Source organism: Zootoca vivipara, chromosome Z1 (genome assembly GCF_965207765.1).
Source record: "Zootoca vivipara chromosome Z1, rZooViv2.hap1.1, whole genome shotgun sequence".
Classification (NCBI taxonomy): Eukaryota; Metazoa; Chordata; class Lepidosauria; order Squamata; family Lacertidae; genus Zootoca; species Zootoca vivipara.
Genome location: NC_142583.1, coordinates 60,318,409 through 60,340,231, shown reverse-complemented (window position 1 = coordinate 60,340,231; position 21,823 = coordinate 60,318,409). Strand labels below are relative to the sequence as shown.

The 21,823-nt window shown below is 43.5% G+C and overlaps 1 protein-coding gene across 2 annotated transcripts; it reads left to right on the top strand.

Moving 5' to 3' along the window:
* The first annotated feature begins 1,650 nt into the window (after positions 1 to 1,650).
* IBSP (integrin binding sialoprotein) lies at positions 1,651 to 21,453 on the top strand. 2 transcript variants are annotated; one of them, XM_035114091.3, is made up of 7 exons: positions 1,651 to 1,732; positions 5,020 to 5,085; positions 6,886 to 6,936; positions 7,035 to 7,106; positions 11,182 to 11,256; positions 17,830 to 17,949; positions 20,713 to 21,453. In XM_035114091.3, exons 2-7 carry the CDS (start codon positions 5,032 to 5,034, stop codon positions 21,280 to 21,282), a joined length of 942 nt encoding a protein of 313 aa, XP_034969982.3. In that variant the 5' UTR covers positions 1,651 to 1,732; positions 5,020 to 5,031; the 3' UTR covers positions 21,283 to 21,453. The 2 variants fall into 2 exon arrangements, with proteins under 2 accessions (XP_034969982.3, XP_088516670.1); XM_088660544.1 differs by lacking the exons at positions 1,651 to 1,732; positions 5,020 to 5,085 and adding an exon at positions 5,441 to 5,633 and having other exon boundaries at positions 20,713 to 21,452.
* Positions 21,454 to 21,823: the final 370 nt, after the last annotated feature.

Sequence of the window (21,823 nt, the reverse complement as noted above, 5' to 3'; positions counted from 1 at the left end):
TGACAGCTATGCCATAGGCGTCTGATTGGACAGTGTGGAAAACAGGATGTTCAATGAGATCGAGGGTGGGGAGCCTATGGTCTTCCAGGTGCTGTTGGACACCAATTCCCACCAGCCCCAGCCAACATGGGCAATAGTCAGGGATGATGGAACTTCTAGTCTAGCATCACCAGAACGGTCTCATATGCAAAGTGCATTGAACACTTTAAAAAGTGCCATCTAAATGCTAAATAAAATGACTGTTCCCCACATAAAAGGGGAGGCGCATTTTGCGACCCCTGGGATCCCTGGAAGTTCAGAGGCCAGCACTGCCTTCCCGGGCTGGATACTGGTGATCTCCGCCCACGCAGTTACCTGTCCAATCCAGCTTGGGGAGGCGTTGCCGGGGGGATTGGCCAGGTAGGAGGAGGTAACCTTACCTGGAACACGGCTGAAGCAGAGTTATTCCTGGGAAGCAGTCGATGGCTCCAGAAGCTTCCCCACCCTCTACTCCCAAAAAATAAAAATTAATTAATGATTGCATTACAGGTTATTTTCTTCCACAGGCGTATACGCACGCAGGCGCTGCTACGACAAGGCTGCTGTTGAAGGGCCGGAAAGGAATTTTCCCTGCATTGGCAGGTTTCGCCTTTCCCGTAGCAATTCGTCACAACTTTGGCGGATTCAGGCCTTGGGCGGAATCCTTTAGTCATCTGCATAAATAGGGGGGCGTGGGGCAGTGACCCCCCCACCCCCATTGCGGCGGCGATAACAGGGTTCCTGTAAATGGGGCTAAGGGGGAGGCATTGACCATACGCAATAGGCTGTCATTGCCCTCCCTCTTCAGCAGCTGTGATCGAAGGGGGGCGGGCTATCTGCTTGAACATATGTTCTCCAGAGCTAGCCCAACCCCCCAAACATGCTGGATAACCCTGAAATTACCCAGATCCCCGGCTGGGGGCTGGGAAGGATATACGCCCAATGCCTGAGCCAAGGTCCGAATTCTTAATAAAGTTGTGGCCAATTGTAATCCCATAGAACGTGGTCTTGTGTCATCATTCCGCTCGGGGGCTGCCTGGGAGCTTTGGGGGACTCCACCTGACCGCACAATATGCTGTTAACTGTTGACTGAGAAAATAGTACAGGTGTCTATTTTAATGCAATGTATGCTTATTTGCAGCAGCTCCATGCAGAAATAACATCACAGGTGAAGTGGCCCTTTTGATGTCAGAGTTAATTCTAATTCCCATTCAAATGACTTCACTCTGTTTGTAGAGAGCATTACAGGAGGAAATAGAGAAATTCTCACTCCATCCCTTTGCAATTTCTGCCTCCCTCCCACAAAAGAAAAAGAAAAAAACCACACTCTTTTTTTTAAAAAAACCCATCCAACTAATGTTCCCGATATTTAGTTTAATTTAAACCCAGACCATCATTATGCAGCTCGGCATCCAAACCTATTCATCTCTGGTTCAAACCTTCAATTAAGTGGAATGATCCAAAACTCTGGGCACTAAAATGGCACTGTGTGTTTATAAATGAAATCTGTGACTAGAAAAATGTTGAAGTTTGGAGAATTTCTGGTAAGAGTCCACTCAATGACATCATGCAAGGGAAACAGTGATTGGCTGGTGGAGGGTAAAAATAGTGCTTATATCCCACTAGGATGGCCGAGAACAAACAGACGAACTGTTAAATCTCTGTCCCCTCACTCCTTTGAGACTAGCCTGTACACTCTCAGGACTGCAAGCTGGTAAGTGACTGGCAACTGTAATTTTTTCTCCTCTTTAGACCATGGATTTCTGACTCTAGCTTTGAGGTAACCTATGTTTCGTTTTGTAGGTGTGAATTTATCAAGAGTACAATTTCTGTTACTTAAATCATTCTCTTGCTAGCCAGAAATTGCTTAAACAGAATAAAACCTGGAATATTTTACATTTTACAAGCTAGTAGTATTCCGTAGCTCTTTGGCTTCAAAGATGCTCGGCTGAACTTTATTTTACATCATTACTTGTGGGTGGATGGGAGGGCAGGAAGTCCAAAATTATTAACAACCACAATAGCAAAAGTTTTCTCTAGCTCTGTGTAATGAGCCTATGCCAATACACCCAGTAATAATACTTAGCATTTATTTAGCATTTTGTGTATGTTCAAAGTATTCTCCATTCATTTACTCAGCAATCCATACATTACTGAGTAGGTCACTGTCATACTCTCTGCAGTCTGTAGACAAGGCTGAGCCTAGCAGATACCTGTCATGCTTGGAGCTACCTGGGTAGCTCAAACGTCACATCAGCCGCGATCTCATTAGGAGGCCATAAGCAAAAAAAAACTATCTATGAGAATTCATCTGCTGTATGGAGGAAGTAAAATAAATGACGAGGGACTTCCTGGATCAATCTTCATATCAACCTTCCCTAACCAGGTTCCCACCCAATGTTTTAGACAACAGCTCCTATCATCCCCTTCTGGTTGGGGCTGATGGAAGTTGTAGTCCAACAACAGGTGGAAGGCACCAAGTTGTGAAGATTTTATGCTGAGAAAACCAAACTAGGGATGTGGGTACCATCAATTACTTTAGACCATTTATTGAGGGGCCTTGGTCTATTTTAATGAAGTGAATGCATATAAAGCTGTAACCGTTGTGATTTATTCCAGAATATTCAAAACTCGTTTACTCAGCCCCCTGTTCTATGATTTCAATCCTTACTGGCAAGGAACTTACCTAACATGGGTGGCTAACTCCCAAATTCAAGGCCTGATCCAGCCCCACAAGAAAGTTTTCTGGCTCCCCAAGACTCCACCAATTTTGACTGTAGTGGCAAAGGTGGGGGGGAGAGACACAGAACTGGGGTAGGCAGAGGCCAGTGCCCTGATGGAGATGCAGACATCCCCTTTAGTCACCAGATTGATGATTTGAGCAGAGAAGAGGTGTTAATCCACCCTGATCAGTTGAGGAAGAGGAGGAGCTGTGTTCAAGAGAGCATGTGGCTAGCCACACCGATTATTGGCAATGTCTACCACTGATATGAGGACAAGGATGACCTTTGGATCAAAAAAATAGCCGCCACCACTCCTGAAGTTGTTAAGGAATGGATTGACATACCAGTCTGTTAACAAGGGATGGATGACTGGGAAGAGATAAAGATATCACCTTCTCTCAACCTTCCCCACAGTTGGCCCATGGAATCAGTCCAGAGTTGGTGTTTTGAGGTTTGAGGAGCACCAGCCTCATTCAATTAACTTTGTATTACTTCCTATCCCACTGAGATCCATGGAGCTGTTCCAGGGCAGCTGTTCCTCGCAATATCACTGCCAAATTCTCAAAAAGAATGGGTAGTTGGAGCTAGAGTGAAATAAGAGATGCCTATTATATCACATGAGGCTACGATGGACTACATTACATGATAGGATGATGGTAACATAATAGATGCCTATACAGTACATCTATACAGTACATGTGATTATGATAGGATCAAGAGTTGCTTTTGAGTATAGGACATGTTTGGCAGCCATATTTCAGAAAAACATTTTTTTTAATTCCATCTTGACAGCAAATGTGAGGTCAAGTACAACATTTTTTGTGTCTCTGTTTTGCTTAAGTTTCCTCTGCTGCAAAGAAATAGCAAAACAGCTATTCTCATTGCATGTAGAAAGACTGAAGGTATATTGGCAATGCTGAAACATGATGAAGCGTGTTGGTCACACTAAAACATGACCAAGGGAGAGAGGAGGAGGAGGAGCACCAGATGAAGGGAACAGACCATATGGTGAATGCAATAGCGGCAGCCCTTTTCAAACCTGGTACAAGCAGGCAGCAACCGCAGGCAGCTGCCGAGGGTCTACCATTGTTGAGGCCAATGGCCTACGTTCCCTTTTCCAGCAAGTTGCTGTGGGGCACTGTGAGCAATTGCAAAGGCACTCATCAGAGGAGTGCTACTTCTGCCCTTGCCCTGCTCCACCTGCTCATCTTCTACCAAGTCCAAGCAGAAATATATAGGAGGAGGGACCACTCACTAACCCTGGGAGGGGGAGGCCATCAACATGGTAGGCAGTACCAGCTCAAGGAACATTGCTGCCTGAGGTAAAGGAGGACAAGATGGTTCCTGCCCCAATTCCACAGACATAAACCACAACCAGCCGGAACTGGCAGCTTTCTTAGCACTGCCCAGAGCACAGCATCCTCCATCTATCTGAAGGCAGCAGGCTAGCTTAGCGGGTTCATGGCAAACCATGCATGGCCTACATAACATCTTCTGAGGCCCTCCTTCGGGTGCCTCCTCCTTGAGAGGTCCAGAGGGTGGCAACACGAGAACAGGCCTTCTCTGCAGTGACTCCCCGTCTGTGGATTGCTCACCCCAGGGAAGTTCGCCTGGCGCCTTCATTATACACCTTTAGGCGCCAGGCAAAAATGTTCCTTTTTAACAAGGTCTTTGATTGACCTGATTGACATCCTGTACCCTTTTAAAATGTGGCTGGGGGTGGGGTTATTGGGTTATTGTTTTTTCTTTGGTTTTATATACAGTATTGTGATCTTTTCTGTGAACCACCCTGAGATCTCCGGATATATAAATTCAATTAACAACAACAACAACAACAACAACTCTGTCCTCCGACACCTTACCTAAACTCCCTATTCCCTCGGCATCTGTCCCCTCGGCATCTGATGGTGGGGGGGTGGGCTGGATCTGGCCCTGAGGTTTTTGACCTTCTTGGTCTTTGGCTCTCAGTCAAGACGCTGCAACGCTTTGTAAGTTTGCCAAAAAATGGGCATGTAGGCTCTGCTAGAAACTTAGGAAATTGCTTTATACAGAGTCAGATCATTAGTCCATCTAGATGACTTCTGTCTACACTGACCAGGATTTCTCGAACACATGGAGGTCATTGGTGGGCCCAGTGTACACAACCTTGTTTCCTCTTTCATGTGTTTACTGCACATTTATTGTGTGAATAGGACAGTGAAAATAACACCTGTCGTGCATAAATGCCTGGTGCCCCAACCTAGAAGATTCACAAGTGTATTTTCTTTTTTATTTCCAGAAATCAGAAAAAATGAAGGCAGCCCTAATCTTCCTCTGCATTTTGGGAATAGCTTGTGCCTTCTCGGTGAGTAAAAGCAGCAATTATTTAGGTAGCACGGGATTCATTGTGAACATGTACTTCAATGACACTTCTTGTAACTGTTTCTGAAGGGTACTGACCCTTCCGTTCTGCGTTTTTGCATCTAGCAATTGAATTTCCTACCAGCTGGCCCTGCCTGCTGGCGGTCCGTTGAAATGCTACAAGACAATTCTGTGTATATTGGCAATATGCCTGTCTCTTGCTCAGGTCACACAGCCATGATGGCGGATATGCAAACAGAACGGTGTGTGTGTGTGTGTGTATAAGTTGGCATGAGGTCCCCAGTGGGACTGGTCATGGATTGATGTCCGAGTTGCCTAGCCACAGCCACAACCACAAAAGTCATGGTTGAGGAGAAAGACATACCAATATCATTCATCAGACAAAATCAAACAGCTGCCGCTTAGCATCCAAGGAAGATGTGTACAAGGAGCCTTCCCATACGGCTCCAGGGGGCCTCTGCTTCTCAGTCCCATCTCTTCTCCTTGACTTCCACGTTGACTACAGAGTAAGGGGAAAGGAACAAAATGCAGGTGATGGGGACGTGATCGAGTTTGGGACCCTGGAGAGAGTGTGTGGAGAGACTCCCCCCCCCCACACACAGCAGTCACAAATGCAGATTAGGTCCCCTTTGCTTGCAATTTGCATTACCAAAAAGGATCTCTCTCTCTCTCTCTCTCTCTCTCTCTCTCTGCGTGTGTGTGTGTGTGTGTGAGAGAGAGAGAGAGAGAGAGAGAGAGAGAGAGAGAGAGAGAGAGAGAATGAGAGAATGAGAATAAATGGGTGATGGATGAATAGGATGCACTTGTGTGTCAATTTGAATAGATGGATGGGAGCTGCTGCTATGCACCCCCCTTGGCAAATAAACCCCAAGGGAATGTGGCTCTTGGGTTTGTGGGAATGTGTATCCCACCTAGAGCTTTGATTATTTGAAGTTAACTCACGGAAGTGAAAATATCAAAATATCACCTCCTTTAGGAACGCAAGGTAAGTCCATCGGAAATGGAAATGTGACCAGAAATTGCTGCAATTCACATGTTCATCTGAGGTTAAGAACAGAAATCATGAAACGGAACATAAGTGAAATTCGCTCTGTCTTTTTCAGTTTGCAAATGTTACATGTTTCTGAGGTTTCCTTTCCAGTGAGATGCATTGAAATTACTTACAGAATTGATTTGATTGCTTTTGGCCACAGCAAATAGCAAGATGAATAATGTAGGGTGTAGAAGAAGCTGAACTGCAGCAAAATGGAAGCGACGCTGATGGCAAAAGCAAAAGCAACACAGGATGGGGTGGAAACCTCTGGCTGCTTATATCCCTGCACATAGTACATAGTACAGTTTAGAATGATATATATCTTTCTCTTATCACACTGCTGCTCTTTTCTGTATCCCATCCAGCTGCATCCTACAGATATAAAGAGAGGTCCACCCCACTACAGATAACTGTTTTGGTTCTTTGCTCAGCAGAAATCGCTTTAATCTGTGAAGGCCAATCCTTCATACATCACTAGGTGTCACTCTGGTGTTGTTGTTTGCTGTGTGGGGTGGGTGGGGTGGGGTGGGGTGAAGCTAATGCAGAAGCAAACAGCACTTTAGTGCAACGTATGGACAAAATACAATTACTTCAACACAACCCCAGATCAGAAGCCTGAAAGTGTGGAAGAAATAAAGAACACTTTCCTTTCTATTGTGGATATTTTGGATATGCACCAAAACCCAGCTAAGCAAGCAGGAAAAAAAGGAAAATCACCACCGTCTTAAGTAATCTCTTCTTTTCTTGTAGGTAAAAAACTTCAGAAGAAGATTCAAATCAGAGGATTCTGAAGAAAATGCAGTATGTTGTCAACTAAATCAAATTCTCGGTTCAAAATGAAATGGGTTGATGCTTTCTTTAAATTCGACAGCTGAAATACTTTTCTCTTTTTCCGACAGGTATTCAAGAACAGATATAGGTATTTTCTACATAGGTACCCCTACCTCTACCCACCTGTAAAGAGATATCAGGTAAATGCAATTCCTTTTTAAAATGCCAAACCTGAATCTTTTAAAATGTAAGAACCATTACTGGGACACAAAATCAAGGCAAATACAGACGCTGAGTTAGAGGCCCGTTTGAGCCTAATTAATTTTTATACGATGGCTCTAGTGTTTTGCCTCTGTGTAGTAGCGACTGCTGTCCATTGAGATTGGTGTGGCAGAATGGTAAGAGGCCAACAGTAGGAGAAGTCAGAGCCAATAAGAGGCACAGACAAGAAATTATCGTTTTGCTGTCGTTCTCCTCCCTTCTGAGTTCTATAATGGCAATGTTGAAACTGAGAAGGAAGCCACAGCTACTGCCACCTTCTGGAATGGATGTAGGTAAGCAGGCAGACAAGTAGGAGTTGGCTAAGGGCAGAATGAGGTTGCTTGAACAGTGCACCATTCCATACCATTCAACATTTGCAATAATAATAATAATAATAATAATAATAATAATAATAATAATAATAATAATTTTATTATATATACCCCACCCATCTGATTGGATTGCCCCAACGATGCTGGGTTGCTTCCAGCGCATATGAAAACATAATAAAACGTTAAACGTTAAAATCTTCCCTATATAGCGCTAACTTCAGATGTCTTCTAAAGGTTGTATAATTGCTTATCTCCTTGATTTGGGGGTCACATAACTCCAGTGCTTTTTTTCTTTAAAATGTTTAGGGGTACTCTCATTTTGACTCAGGAAAATCACCATTTTACAGTTCAAATCGGGGAAAATAAATACAGTAGATGGACAGAAGTACAAAGATACACAAAATGTTTAGGGGTATGCACCTGCATACCCCCAGGGGGGGGGGAAGCACTGCATAACTCTATACTCGCCAACATTTCTCTGATGAAAATAAGGATGTCCTAAGGAAAAGCAGGACATTCAAGGACCAAATCAGAAACCAGGACTGTCCCTGGAAAAGAGGGTCTCCCATTCACCCTAATAGACCATCTCCATCTATGCGGGACGCGGGTGGCGCTGTGGATTAAACCACAGAGCCTAGGGCTTGCCGGTCAGAAGATCCGCGGTTCGAATCCCCGCAACGAGGTGAGCTCCTGTTGCTCGGTCCCAGCTCCTGCCAACCTAGCAGTTCGAAAGCACACCCAAAAGTGCAAGTAGATAAATAGGAACCGCTACAGCGGGAAGGTAAACGGCGTTTCCGTGTGCTACTCTGGTTCACCAGAAGCGGCTTTGTCATGCTGGCCACATGACCTGGAAGCTGTACGCTGGCTCCCTCAGCCAATAACGCAAGATGAGCGCCGCAACCCCAGAGTCGATCACGACAGGACCTAATGGTCAGGGGTCCCTTTATCTACGTGTAGCCCTCAGAAATGACATACAAGTCACAGAACCATGAAACCCACAAACCCTATGTGAAATCCCTTTTGTAATTTCAGCTCCTTGCCACATACACCGCAAAGAAAGTTGTGTGTGTGTGTGTGTGTGTGTGTTTAGAATTTTGGAATTTTAAGCTGGTCCCCGTGGGATCAATGCTGATGGCCCAGGGAGGCAGTACATGAGATAACACGGCTCATGCCTCTGAATACATGTCACAATATTTTTTTATAATAACAACTTCCACTGTAAAGATAAGAAAAGGAAACAAAACCTTTGCCTGCAGCTATTCACATGGCAGTTTCATAAGGAGGAGTCTTGAACATAGTCTCTTGAATAGGGATGGAAGGGATCTGACAATTTTGGTTCTCTTCAGTATCTTATTTTCTCCAATCTTATTCAGTTCTCCACACTTCTTTAGCAATTTTTTTTTGGGGGGGGGAGTTGTGTGGAAAAAATCCTCATGCAATTTCCTTAAGAATTTTCCTAATAAACAGATTTTTTGTATGCAGTTTTGACCAATATACACATTTTTTGTAAGGCATTTCTCGTAATTTAGTGCATTTCTGCATGTTATTTTCACAACTGGATTTAATTTAGGCATGCTTTCACCTAAGTAATATGCATTTTTGTAGACATTAATTTGTTGAGAAGTGTATTGCAAAATTTGGATTACTGTGAATGTCAAAGGATGGCTGTGTTTCAGGATAGCATATTGTTTAAGCAAGTTCAGGTTTACCTTGAAACGCAAACAGAATTGACATTGTCCCTCCACCCCTACTCTTGCATGTAAGAGAGAGATACCAGCTGGGGCAGGGGGATGCTAATTACATGTTTTCAAGGATAGCTCATGTCAGAAGCCTAAAAATGGTCCTACTTCTGGGAATGATGTGCCGGCAGAATAGTGGTTTGGCATGTCTCTTGAGCACAGAGGTATTTTTGTGCTTCGCTGTGTAGAAGATGAATCCTGTTCATATCTTTCTAGTTTGCCTCCTCAAAAAAAAACAGTCATGGCTTTTAGGTTAAGGCCAATATAGACATAAAAACCAAAACATCTGTAGACTGCTTGGGTGTCTAGGTACACTTCTAGGTACACTGTTCAGACCCTTAATGCTTGCAATGGGATAACACTCCCTAACCTAAAATGCAGGATGCATTCCAGTTTTTTATATGGCTGATAGGAAGAAACTGACATCCCCCCCTTGAGAGCATCGCCAAGGCGTAGATTGCTATGTGAGCTGAGAGGAGTGGTCCAGCCCATAGCACTAAAAAGGGGTCTGAAGGCATAATATGCAGCTCTATGTCTGGAGTTCAGTGGACCGGCCGCCATATACAAAGCCTGCATGAAAGTCTCTCTGGGAATCAAATATGTGATTCTATGATAAGCTCCTCTGAGCTCTTTGGCTGAAGGTCAGAAGTTGAGTAGCATCCATTTTTCATAATCCTTGCTCCTTTTTAAAGTTTAGATGCAGATAGATAGATAGATAGATAGATAGATAGATAGATAGATAGATAGATAGATAGATGATAGATAGATAGATAGATAGATAGGACAGGTGGCACTGTGGGTTAAACCACAGAGTCTAGGGCTTGCTGATCAGAAGGTCGGTGGTTCGAATCCCTGCAATGGGGTGAGCTCCCATTGCTCAGTCCCAGCTCCTGCCCACCTAGCAGTTCGAAAGCACATCAAAGTGCAAGTAGATAAATAGGGACCGCCATAGCTGCCAAGTTTTCCCTTTTCTCGCGAGGAAGCCTATTCAGCATAATGGAAAATCCCTTTAAAAAAGGGATAACTTGGCAGCTATGGGGACCGCTCCGGCGGGAAGGTAAACGTCATATTCGTGCAGCTTTGTCATGCTGGCCACATGACCCGGAAGCTGTCTGCAGACAAACGCTGGCTCCCTCGGCCTATAGAGCGAGATGAGCGCTGCAACCCCAGAGTCGGACACGACTGGACCTGATGGTCAGGGGCCCCTTTACCTTTTACCTTTAGATAGGTAGATAGGTAGATAGGTAGATAGGTAGATAGGTAGGTAGGTAGATAGATAGATAGATAGATAGATAAGATAGAGGCGCCAGCCAAAAATGTTCCCCTCTACAACCTTTTAAATGTGTCTGTGGGAAGGGTGGGGATATTGTTTTGCTGTTTTGTTTTTAATTAATTACTTCTTTTTACCCTGCGTTTTATTCTGTGAGCCGCCCAGAGATCTTATGATGAAGGGTGGTCTATAAATCTAATAAAGAAAAAAGAAATAACTTTCACAGTGTCAGCAGGACACAGAACAAACAGGAGAAATTCCGGTTTTAAACTTTAAACGTTAAGTTTCATATATGCATAACAAGCATGTGGGCTACTAAGGCCCTTGTGCGCTATACATGTAATTCCCAGATTGGTTTAACAATTGATCCCTTTTCCCAAGGACCTCTGGGAATAGTAGTTCTGTGAGCGGAATGGTGTGTGTGTGTGTGTCCCAACAAATCTCATCACCCTTAACAAATTACAGTTCCCAAGATTCTTTGGGGGAAGACGTGACTATTTAAAGTCGGATGATACTGCCTTAAATGTATAGTACAGATGGGATTGTTGCTGTTTGGGGTGTGTGTGTGTGTGTGTTTCTGAGAACTGAAGTTGACCGTTTACATGTGTATAATTCAGCATTCTGTTTTGTGATAGAAATACGGGAAATGCCTCACAATTGTATCTCTTTTTAGTTTAACAGTGACTCATCTGAAGAAGGCTATGGTGGTGATAGTTCAGAAGAGGAGGAGGAGGAAGAAGAAGAAGGGGTAAGAGACGTGTTTGGCATTGGTCACAACAAACCAAGGAGCATAAGAAAACAACCAGGATTGTTTTTATAGACTGTACTCTGCGAAGCGTCCATGGTGACGATTACTAACTGCCCACAAGTTTCCATTCTGGTTCCTTGCAATATTTTTTAAGTCTCAAGTCATCTAAACAAGAAGTAACCCTTAAAGACATAGTGAGAGCTTGTGAGAGCCAAAGGTTTAGAGACAGACGTGACTTTTGTCCATTTATACCAATGCAATTGTTATGGCCCTCAGGTGAACCATTCAATAATATTTTGTTCTTTAGTACTTGGGCAGGTCAGCTTTAATTCACCCTCAGGTGTTCTTTTATAAGGATAATCACATATCTAAAGAATTATGATTTAAAGAAACACCTTGTGATATATAGGATCGGTATATGATCCAAAACCGATTGGGAGTGCATATTGTGATATAGTGCAATATATCGTGAATCATAATTGTGTGTGTGTGTGTGTGTGATGCAAAAATCACAATGTGGGGAAAATCATGAAGCCAGACAATGCCTCTACATAGCTCCATCCTTATTTCAGACATTGTGATATACAGTTGTACCTTGGTTGACGAACGCCTTGCAACTCAAACATTTTGGCTCCCGAACACTGCAAACCCGGAAGTGGGTGTTCCGGTTTGTTTGGAACCCGAACGTCTGGCACAGCATCTGCGGCTTCCGATTGGCTGCAGGAAAGTCTTGCAGCCAATTGGAAGCTGCGCCTTGGTTTCCAAACATTTTGGAAGTCTAATGGACTTCCGGAACTGATTCTGCTCGACTTCCAAGGTACGACTGTATTGGTATATTAGATGTTTAGTTGGTGATATATTGCGATGTTGAAAACCAGATATCACTTCCTACATTAAGAAAATAGTTATGTTAAGGAGGAAGGTTCAGCCTAGTCTTTCCCCTGCTTCTCCACCTGCTCCCTCAACTATACAACGTCCACTCAATCCACAACCTGGTAGACTCCAGGAAGGGCTTTCTCACTACTCCTCAGCCCCACTGTAATCAATACAGGTCTCCTTAAGCCAGTGGACTTGAGTCTTATTTCCTGTGGATTGTCCTCAAAGAGCCATCCACAAGAAGACCCACCTCAGTCAAACAGAAAGCAAGCCCATTGACACAAAAAGGGACAATGTGTCCACAAAGAGCAATGGCCCCTGACACAGGTCTGAGCCCTGGCGTATTTGCAGTGTTGGCTGTTGTGCATCTTCTCCATGTTTTTATTTACCTCAGGACCGTGTTAGCTCCCCAAGAGCCGATATAATCTCCTAAGTAAATATGTATCTTGGTATACATGTTATTTGGGGAAGACATATTTTACCTGAACAGCTTGGAATAGCTTCTTCATTTCAGTACCGTTATGGTCTGTTGGGTCAATATGTGCTTAGACACAAGAGTATTTATAAAAATGATTTTTTTTGGCCTGACTTGGATGTCAAAAGCTACAAGAGTGCCACTATGTTGTATTGTATTTTGGGGGCAGATGTTTTCTCCCATGTAAATGAACTTCCTGCATGAGAATCAGAACTCTACACACATTTGTCTCAAGCCCTGAGCCTTCTGGGGCAACTCTGTTAGGGCGTTGTTTTTATGAACAGTTATTGGGGTGGGTCTAAGTTAAATGTAGGCTTCACCATCTTGCCCAACCTTTTACTATTTCTCTGGTTACTAGAGAAAGCCTTGTTGGCTTTCCCCATAAAGGCTCTTTCATAGGTTCTCTGTGTCTTCAACAATGGGGATTTACTTCCGAGTAGGGTTCTCCTTGTCACCGTGACAATTAACCAGCTCTCCTGAGGCTCAGGCCCTGAGATTTAGGGGCAGAATCTGGAAACTAGAGGGTGAGACTCGATGGATCACAAAGTGGAGCCTGGTAGAATAGAGGCAAAACAGAACAGTGCCTGGTAACTGAGGGCAAAGGATGACACCTGGTGGATCAGAAGAAGTGCCAAATTGGGCTTCCAGGTGAAGCAACCTGGTGGCAAGAGTTATAAGAAACAATTATATTGAGGAGACATATTTAATGTTTTGCATCCTAACTTCTTGCTGTGTGAACGGAAGGAGCGTCTGGTCAAAGAAGGAGAGTTGGTGGGGTCCTTAACAAAAAGTTAACCTCCTGTCCTTAATTAGGCAAAAAAAACCCCTCTCTCTCTCTGGCTGCATACCATACACTTAAAGCACTTGGCTTCCCCTAAAGAATCCTGGGAATTGTAGTTTCCCCCACCAGAGAGCTACAATTCCCAGCACCTCTAACTACAGTTCCCGTGTTTTTTGGGGGGAAAGGAGTTGTCTCTCTTGGCTGTTTGTGGTGCTAAGTCACAAGCAGTCTCTACAGACGTACAAGGGTTTGTGTGAAAGAGTGTACACTTGTTGATTTGTACAGCTCAGCTGTTGTGCACACAGGCACACAAACTGTACACCCAGTGAAAGTTATATGTGAATAACTCCACAAGCCTACAGCTCAACTATCTGTGTACACAGGTATAGACTGTACACTTATTTAATATGTTGTGTGAACACCATAAAATGTACCAAAGTACCTTTAGAAATAGGCATTTTAGAATAAAAATATGTTTATAAATGTGTACAGTGAGATAAAGTATACTGATAAATGCATTCAGAAATATATATTTAAATACAAATTTCCACACAGATTTTTTTAAAATGGCAGATTCATGGGATGGAGATTCTGATTCTTCTCTTGAAGAAGATAGTTGAAACACTAAAACTTCATATTTATTGAATTATATATATATATATATATTGTGTTTTTTTTAATACTTGCTGTAAACTGCCTTGAGTATAGTCTTTAAAATGGAAAGGTGGGAACTGTCTTTCCAAAGAAGCAAACAAACAAAAAATCCCCACAGTTGGCAACCCTAATTACAACATAATAGGGCTTTAGAGGTAAAGATATATTTATTACCAGGTCTGCTAGGCTGTAATTTGCATTTGAGAGGCAATTATCCTGTGTCAATGCTTTTCGGGGGGGGGGAGCAGGAGGTCTGAACACCAGGGCCAGTGTTTGCACTGTACCCTCTGTCCATAATGTATTTTGTTAGGAAGCAATTAGTAATTAGAATGGTATGGAGAAAACTACTCTAAAACATAATTTACTAAATGTATGTAGAATATATATATTCCACATACATTTTCAAAGAGGTGGGGATGTAAATTAGGGATTTTAAAATGAACAAAGTGGGGAGGGGGAATTGAAGACATGTGGGGCTGCAAGTGGGAAATAGTAGGTAGCTAGCACAGTCATAGAATCATAGAATTGTAAAGTTGGAAGGGACAACGAGGGTCCTCTAGTCCAACCCCCTGCAATGCAGGGATCTTTTAAATTAGGTTGCAAAATCTTACCAATCCTGGTAAGACTGACATTACAAACAGCCCTTCAGGGGTGGATGGAAATGCACTAAATAAAAACATTATATTTCCTGATAAATTTTTATTGCGATCTTAAGAAACTTTAAGTCATTTGAAAATATGTTCAAAGGAACAATGGGGAAAAATCACATAGAAGCCTGCAGTTGACTGTAGTAGCTGACAGCTGCTACAGGGAACTGGGGTGCTTCATTACATCCCTTCCTTCAGAGCTGTTGCTCACCTATTTACCTATTCTGGCAGCACTTCCTTGTTCCTCCACTCCTCTGTCAGGTGCTGACAAGGATGTAAGTGGTAGTAATTTAATACTGCAGTTGAAAGAGGGCTCTTGGGATTCCAAGCTGCCGTGACAGACAGCTGGAGGCTTCTTTTCACAAGACTAAGTATGTAAAAAAGCAGAATGTCACTTGTGAACATTCAGAAAGCGCCACTGTATTTCTCGGATCCATCTCAATGGTTTTGCTACTGGCTATGTCCAGCCTCGACAAAAGCAGAACCTCAGGAACATTTAAACAAACAAGAACACTATAATTGCTTTTTATAGAGGTTGCGATGCTCTCAGATTGCTATCCAAATAGCCACCCGCACCATGCAATTTTGCAAGTTCTCGCAATAGAGAAGAAAATAACGTAGGTTTTTACTGGCACTGCACGACAACTTATTTTAAGTGTTTTAACCACCTGATCCTAAGAACAGAAGTACTTAGCTTTCTCCAACCAACAGCAATGCCAGAGCAACGCTGCAAAACATGACGTTAGGCCAGTTTGCGGTGAGCTTGTGCCAGCATTGGGGGCGCTGGTGCCAGTGCAAATGTTTGAGATCAGGTTTGATCCAGGACCTGAGATTCACTTTCCCAGTTTGCCCTTCAAATATCAGGTAGTTGCCTTGATGACAGCGGTAGCAGAAAGTGCCCCAATCCCCCATCTCTCAGTCAAACCAATTTAAATCTTAAAATGTGTATGCATCCTTAGTATGAGAAATGAACATCTTGCCTTTTGAAAATGTCCCTGATGCCAAAACTCCACATTTTGCTGAGCTCCTGGCCAAACAGTGCAGCAGGAGCGATTTGCAATGGACTAGAGGCAGGTGCAAATGAGTTATTTAGACTTCTTCCAACCACTGTTTTTCTTCTGCGGCCCTCCGCCGCCCGCCAACAGCCTCCCATCGAAGCCTGGGGTTATTTGTTTATTTGATTCCCTTTATGAACCGCTTCCCATAAAATATGTCAATGCGATTTCACAGTAAAAACATCAGCCATACATACATAGCAGCAGTCTTAGCAATGGCATTATAACATCACAACTGGGAGAGCTTTTACAGCCCTCTATCTAATCTTTTTCAAATAGCTATGATATTCATTATTTGAACTGTCTCATAGGATTAGCCAACCTTTGGTTTAAACAAAACTAGAGTCTTATTTTGGGGGATTTTAGCCCAGACTGCAGTGTAACTTTCAGTTCTTTTCAGAGTCTACAGTTCCTGTCTAGTTTTTGATAAGAAAACCTCAACCCCTAAATATTTTCCTTCTGAGGAAATGGATAGAGATTTTCCAGTGAAACAAGTTACTCAACCAGCACCTCGTCAAGGTTTACTTTATTTAGAGGTTTCTTTGAGAAATTTATGTTTTCTCTACATCAAGGTTTCTTTTGGGAGATTTAAGCTAATTTTGTTTTTGTTTTTGAACAATTATTAGTTTAGTTTTAATATCTTTCACTTTATCAATATCTCGTTTCAGGGCTTTATCACGGTATAGTTTTGTTTTTGCGCTGAATACATACATAAAAACAATTTCATACATAAAAAGAAGTTTCAAATCCAATGCAGGCAGAGACTGGAATGAAGACCACAGAATCATAGCACTGAAAGGGACAATGAGAGTCATCTAGACCAACCCCCTGCAATGCAGGAAGCTTTTTTGCCCACCACGGGGCTTGAACCCACATCCCTGAGAGTAAGAGTCTCATGATGCACCAACTGAGCTATATATATAGCCACTCAAAAGGCTTGTTCCTAAGAAAGGTCTTCAGTAGGCATCAGTCTGATATATAATGGAGATTCTGAAGGGTAGGTGCCACCAAATGAAAGACCCAATTCCAACATCATATGGAAAGGATCTCCTGTTGAGGTTTTAAGCACTCATTGCAAATTCCTTGGCAGCGTTTACATATCACAACACTATTGATTGCTCTATGGGTAGGCAACCTAAGGCCCCGGAGCCGGATCTGGCCCAATCCCCTTCTAAATCCATATGGTCCGGGAATCAGCGTGTTTTTACATGAGTAGAATGTGTCCTTTTATTTAAAATGCATCTCTGGGTTATTTGTGGGGCATAGGAATTCGTTCATTTTTCTTCTTCTTCTTCTTCCAAAATATAGTCTGGCCCCCCAGAAGGTCTGAGGGACAGTGGACCGGCCCCCTGCTGAAAAAGTTTGCTGAACCCTGCTCTAGAATAAATACCAGATACTAGTTGTGTTTCCACAATGCAACACGTGTGCATTTGGATCATCATTCCAATATTAGCCTGGAAACATTTTTTCAAGCTTCGTCTGTTGTTGTTGTTTTTTATAAAATATGGTTAGCAGTGTTTCCATTTCATTTGATCTGGCATGTGGAGCTATCTATCGTCTCGTTCTCTGTCTGTCTGATGGAATCTGCACACATGTTAAAAACATTGTGAAAATGCTTTTTTTTAAAAAAATCGTTTTGAAAAATGCTTTGAATTTGCTATAGCTCACAACCGCCATCTTGTGTCACGATAGTATATTGCACTTTACAACACATTCAAAATGTTTTTATTTGCAGCTGTATAGCTGAGTCCCCTGTCTCGATCTCTCTCACACACACCATGGACTCTGTTGAGCTGGGATGATTTCAAAGCGGGAGGTGGACAGGTGCTATAATTTAGGTCACTGTTTAATGACAGTGCAGGCTTTTGAGCATCACACAAAGGTATTCCTCATATAATGCATAAAGAGCTGTTTAATGTCTTCTCTATGCAGCAGTCATAATCTGATGATATATGGTTATTGCACACATAAGAAATGGAAGGAGAGGGAGAGTTGCCCATTCTATAAACGCAGAAGACCAGTGGTTGCTGCATCTACTGAAGTTGAAATTAATTCTGAGATTCCTGGTTTTTGATACATTTCCAGGGACAGTCAAATGAAGAAAACAATGAAGGTGGAAAGGAGAATGAAGAGGCCACAGAGGCTCCCACTGCGCCAGTGACCGGAGATAAAAAGGGCACTAGCATAGCCACACCTCCTAAGCAGGTAAGATTGGTGGACCTTTAATACCCTTGCAATAAATTGAAAGCTGTACAAGTTGGTGCTACCAGCCTGTTGCCTCAAACCATCCCGTATCATGGGATGCTTTCTTCTTAATAGCATTAAGGCAAGTTCCCCTCACATTGCAAAGAGCGGGGTGGAGGACAGATGATTCAGAACAGGACTGCTGTGGGGGCAAAGGGTTAAAGCTTCCCTGCCCGCTCCCATGCCATGCTCCTCATCCAACTCAGACAGGGGCAGATCTGTCATGGCAGCAGCAAATCTGGTCCTCTACAGACACAGCAGGACTTCCACCATATCCTATGGCCCTTCAGCAGGTGGAATGCGGACATGGGTTTGCACCCTAAAACAGCTAACACAAATAGAGTTTTGTGTAACAGAAGTAAGGTTAACAAATCTGTTCCAAACGGTTACACGGGAATTGTTGGACTATTCAGTTTAAAGTCAAGAGCTTTATATAGCACATATACTGTACATATAGCCTATATTTTGTTGTTTAGTTGTGTCCGACTCTTCGTGACCCCATGGACCATAGCACACCAGGCACTCCTATCTTCCACTGCCTCCCGCTGTTTGGTCAAACTCATGTTCGTAGCTTCGAGAACACTGTCCAACCATCTCGTCTTCTGTCGTCCCCTTCTCCTTGTGCCCTCAATCTTTCCCAACATCAGGGTCTTTTCCAGGGTGTCTTCTCTTCTCATGAGGTGGCCAAAGTATTGGAGCCATATGTACATATACATATACATATACACATACATATACATATACACATACACATACACACATACACACACACACACACACACCTGCGATGACAGGTACAACCTCCTGGACCTCTCCCTCTGGCCTAATGGACTTTGGCCAGGCCACACCCTTCTCCTTAGCCACACCCCTTGCCCCTCTTGCTTTATCCCCTCTTGCTTGGCTGTTTCTTTTTCCAGGACAGGCCCTCTTTTTCAGGGGTCAAATTTCTGTCCCGGTGGGTATTTTAAAATTTGCCAAAATGTCTCTGGGCCATACTTTCTGGATGAGACCTGGCGGTTAAAGACTTGCTTCCCTCTTCTCTTCTCCTTCCACCCTCAGCAATATACCACAGCTTCTTATAGCCTACATATAGAAGAAGTATTTAAAATGAGAGTCGTCATAGCGTCCTCTTTTTGGCTCTTCAAGATATGGCAACCCCATATTCATTTCTCCACCCACTGTAGCTTCTGGCCCCTGGAAGGCTGCCCAGAGCACATGACATGAGCCACAGTCCATATCTACCCTGTAGCTTCTTGAGGAATGCTGCCGCTTTCTGCATTTTCCTCCAGATCACCTTCCATCCAGTATGAAAATGGTAATTGCACTCACTTGGCAGTGAAGCCAAGAGTACATTTGAAAAAGCTGTGGCACATGCACAGATGACAGCGTATGTGCAGATGGCAGCTTCATCAGTAGACGTTTGGGAGGGGTTGCAGGTACAGGGAAACCAAACAGGTAAAGGGCACCAGGTGAAGGCATCCCCAGCCCCTCTCTAGTGTGTACAGCAATGTGGCAAATGCAATGGGAAACAGTAGTGCGAAAACAACCTCGCTGCATTTTAAAACGCTAATCCAGGCATAGGCAAACTCGGCCCTCCAGATATTTTGGGATTACAGCTCCCATCATCCCTAGCTAACAGGACCAGTGGTCAGGGATGATGGGAATTGTAGTCTCAAAACATCTGGAGGGCCGAGTTTGCCTATGCCTGTGCTAATCAGAGTTAGAAACTCAGATATATAAGCTAGGCGCCAAATGTCTCCTTAAACCAGGGTTACAGCCACCCAAACGGAATGCTTAGCTGCCATTTTGGGGCCAGAGAGTTGGAAAGTCGTATTTTTCAATAAAACTTTTTGGTTCCTGAAATTCATTCTTATTGAACAATACGGATGAAATAAAATGGATAAGATTCTACAGGGTGCATTGCTAGGGTGTGAAAAGAGTCAAGGTGCGAGGATTCCCCAGGCATGCACCTCCAGATGGTGGAGATCCTAGCACCCGGGCATCTTCACTTGGTCACAAGTGGCTAATAGCCAGGTGGAAAATGCGCCTGGCGAATTTCGAACAGTGCTGCTAATATATACATGGTCAGAGTTGTATCATGTAGTGGGTTAGACAACTCCTGTTCACTGCTATTTGGGATCACATGCAGACATGGTCTGTTGATTAGTGGGACAAGTTGCTATACAGTGGTACCTCGGTTTATGAACACAATTGGTTCCTGAAGTCTGTTCATAAACTGAAGCGTTCATAAACTGAAGCGAACTTTCCCATTGAAAGTAATGGAAAGTGGATTAATCCGTTCCAGATGGGTCCGCGGTGTTCATAAACTGAAGTGTTCATAAACTGAAGCGAACTTTCCCATTGAAAGTAATGGAAAGTGGATTAATCCGTTCCAGATGGGTCCGCGGAGTACTTAAACTGAAGCGTTCATAAACTGAAGCATGGGTGTAATTGGTTCCGGAAGTCTGTTCATAAACTGAAGCGTTCATAAACTGAAGCGAACTTTCCCATTGAAAGTAATGGAAAATGAATTAATCCGTTCCAGATGGGTCCACGGTGTTCATAAACCGAAAATTCATAAACCGAGGTGTTCATAAACCGAGGTTCCACTGTACTATGTTCCGAGCTTTCATATTTTGCATTGCCTTGAATCACCTTCCTCCTTCCTAATTCTGGGTTTTCCTCCACTTCCCGCCTCCCCCAATATTTGATGTGTCCATGCAGGGCCCCGTAAAGAAAGAGCCCCTGGAGAAACCTGGAAACGGAGGAGCAGCTAGAAAGGGCGAAAAGGACAAAGCTCCCGAAAAAGGAGGGAAGGGAGAGGAAGACAGTGACGAAGAAGAAGAAAATGAAGAGGAGGAAGAGGAAGAAGCAGAGGCGGTGGACGAGAACGGAAGCGGCGCCAACAGCACAAGCACCAACAGCACCACGGAAGAAAACGGAAATGGTGGCAATGGAGGGGAGGAGGAGGAAGAAGGGGAAGAAAATGAAGCGACCACTGCCGTTCCAACCACCCTGCTCCCCACAGTCCTCCCCACCACGGAGTATCAGGGCCAATACGAAACCACCACGGAGGAGCAGTGGCACTATGACACGCCCTCTGAAGAGCCGTGGCCGTACGATACCACCACCACCACCGGTTACGAGAATGGCTATGAGGTTCAAACAGAATACTACGCAAGTGAGAATGGGCAACCCCGAGGGGATACTTTCAGAGCCTATGAGGACGAGTATAGCTACTACAAAGGCCATGGGTACGACGTCTATGGCCAAGATTACTACTACAACCAATGAAGAAAAGAAGCCGTCTCTTGGCCTGCTTAATGTTTTCGCAAAGGCCTACTCAGGAAGATGTATCACAATATAGCATGGTGCCTTTTAAGTGAGAATGGAGGTTGCTGTCTGTTTTTATTGCTAACTATGAAAATGTATTCTTTTTGTCTGGTGTGTATATATATATATATATATATATATATATATATATATATATATATATATAATGTTGGGCTTTTGACCAGTATTCATGTACCCGTTGTGGACTTTTTGTAGGGTTTGCAGTTTTGTTTTTAAAATGGTTCGGAAGAAAATGGTGTGTGTCAAATGGAGTTATTGTCAAACTGAAGTGTGTCGTCTGCTGTACATGCTCTATTAAAGTGAAGATGAGTTTTGAAACAATGTGCAGGCTGAATTTGCTCTAAGTAAAGATAAAGAATGATGAAATTGTCAGGCGAGTTTCATTTCGTTCCACGTTGCCTTTGGAAAGCGCAGAGCAGTTTTCATGGGGCACCCGGAGGTCATCCTATCCAGCCAGGCTGAAATCTGCTTAGCTTGAACA

What these genes read in the sequence shown, in the direction of transcription:
- IBSP (XM_035114091.3), top strand. Translation starts at nt 5,032, where the DNA reads ATGAAGGCAGCCCTAATCTTCCTCTGCATTTTGGGAATAGCTTGTGCC. An exon ending in GAATAGCTTGTGCCTTCTCG is followed by an intron (nt 5,086 to 6,885) that starts GTGAGTAAAAGC and finishes CTTTTCTTGTAG; the next exon opens with GTAAAAAACTTCAGAAGAAG. An exon ending in CACCTGTAAAGAGATATCAG is followed by an intron (nt 7,107 to 11,181) that starts GTAAATGCAATT and finishes ATCTCTTTTTAG; the next exon opens with TTTAACAGTGACTCATCTGA.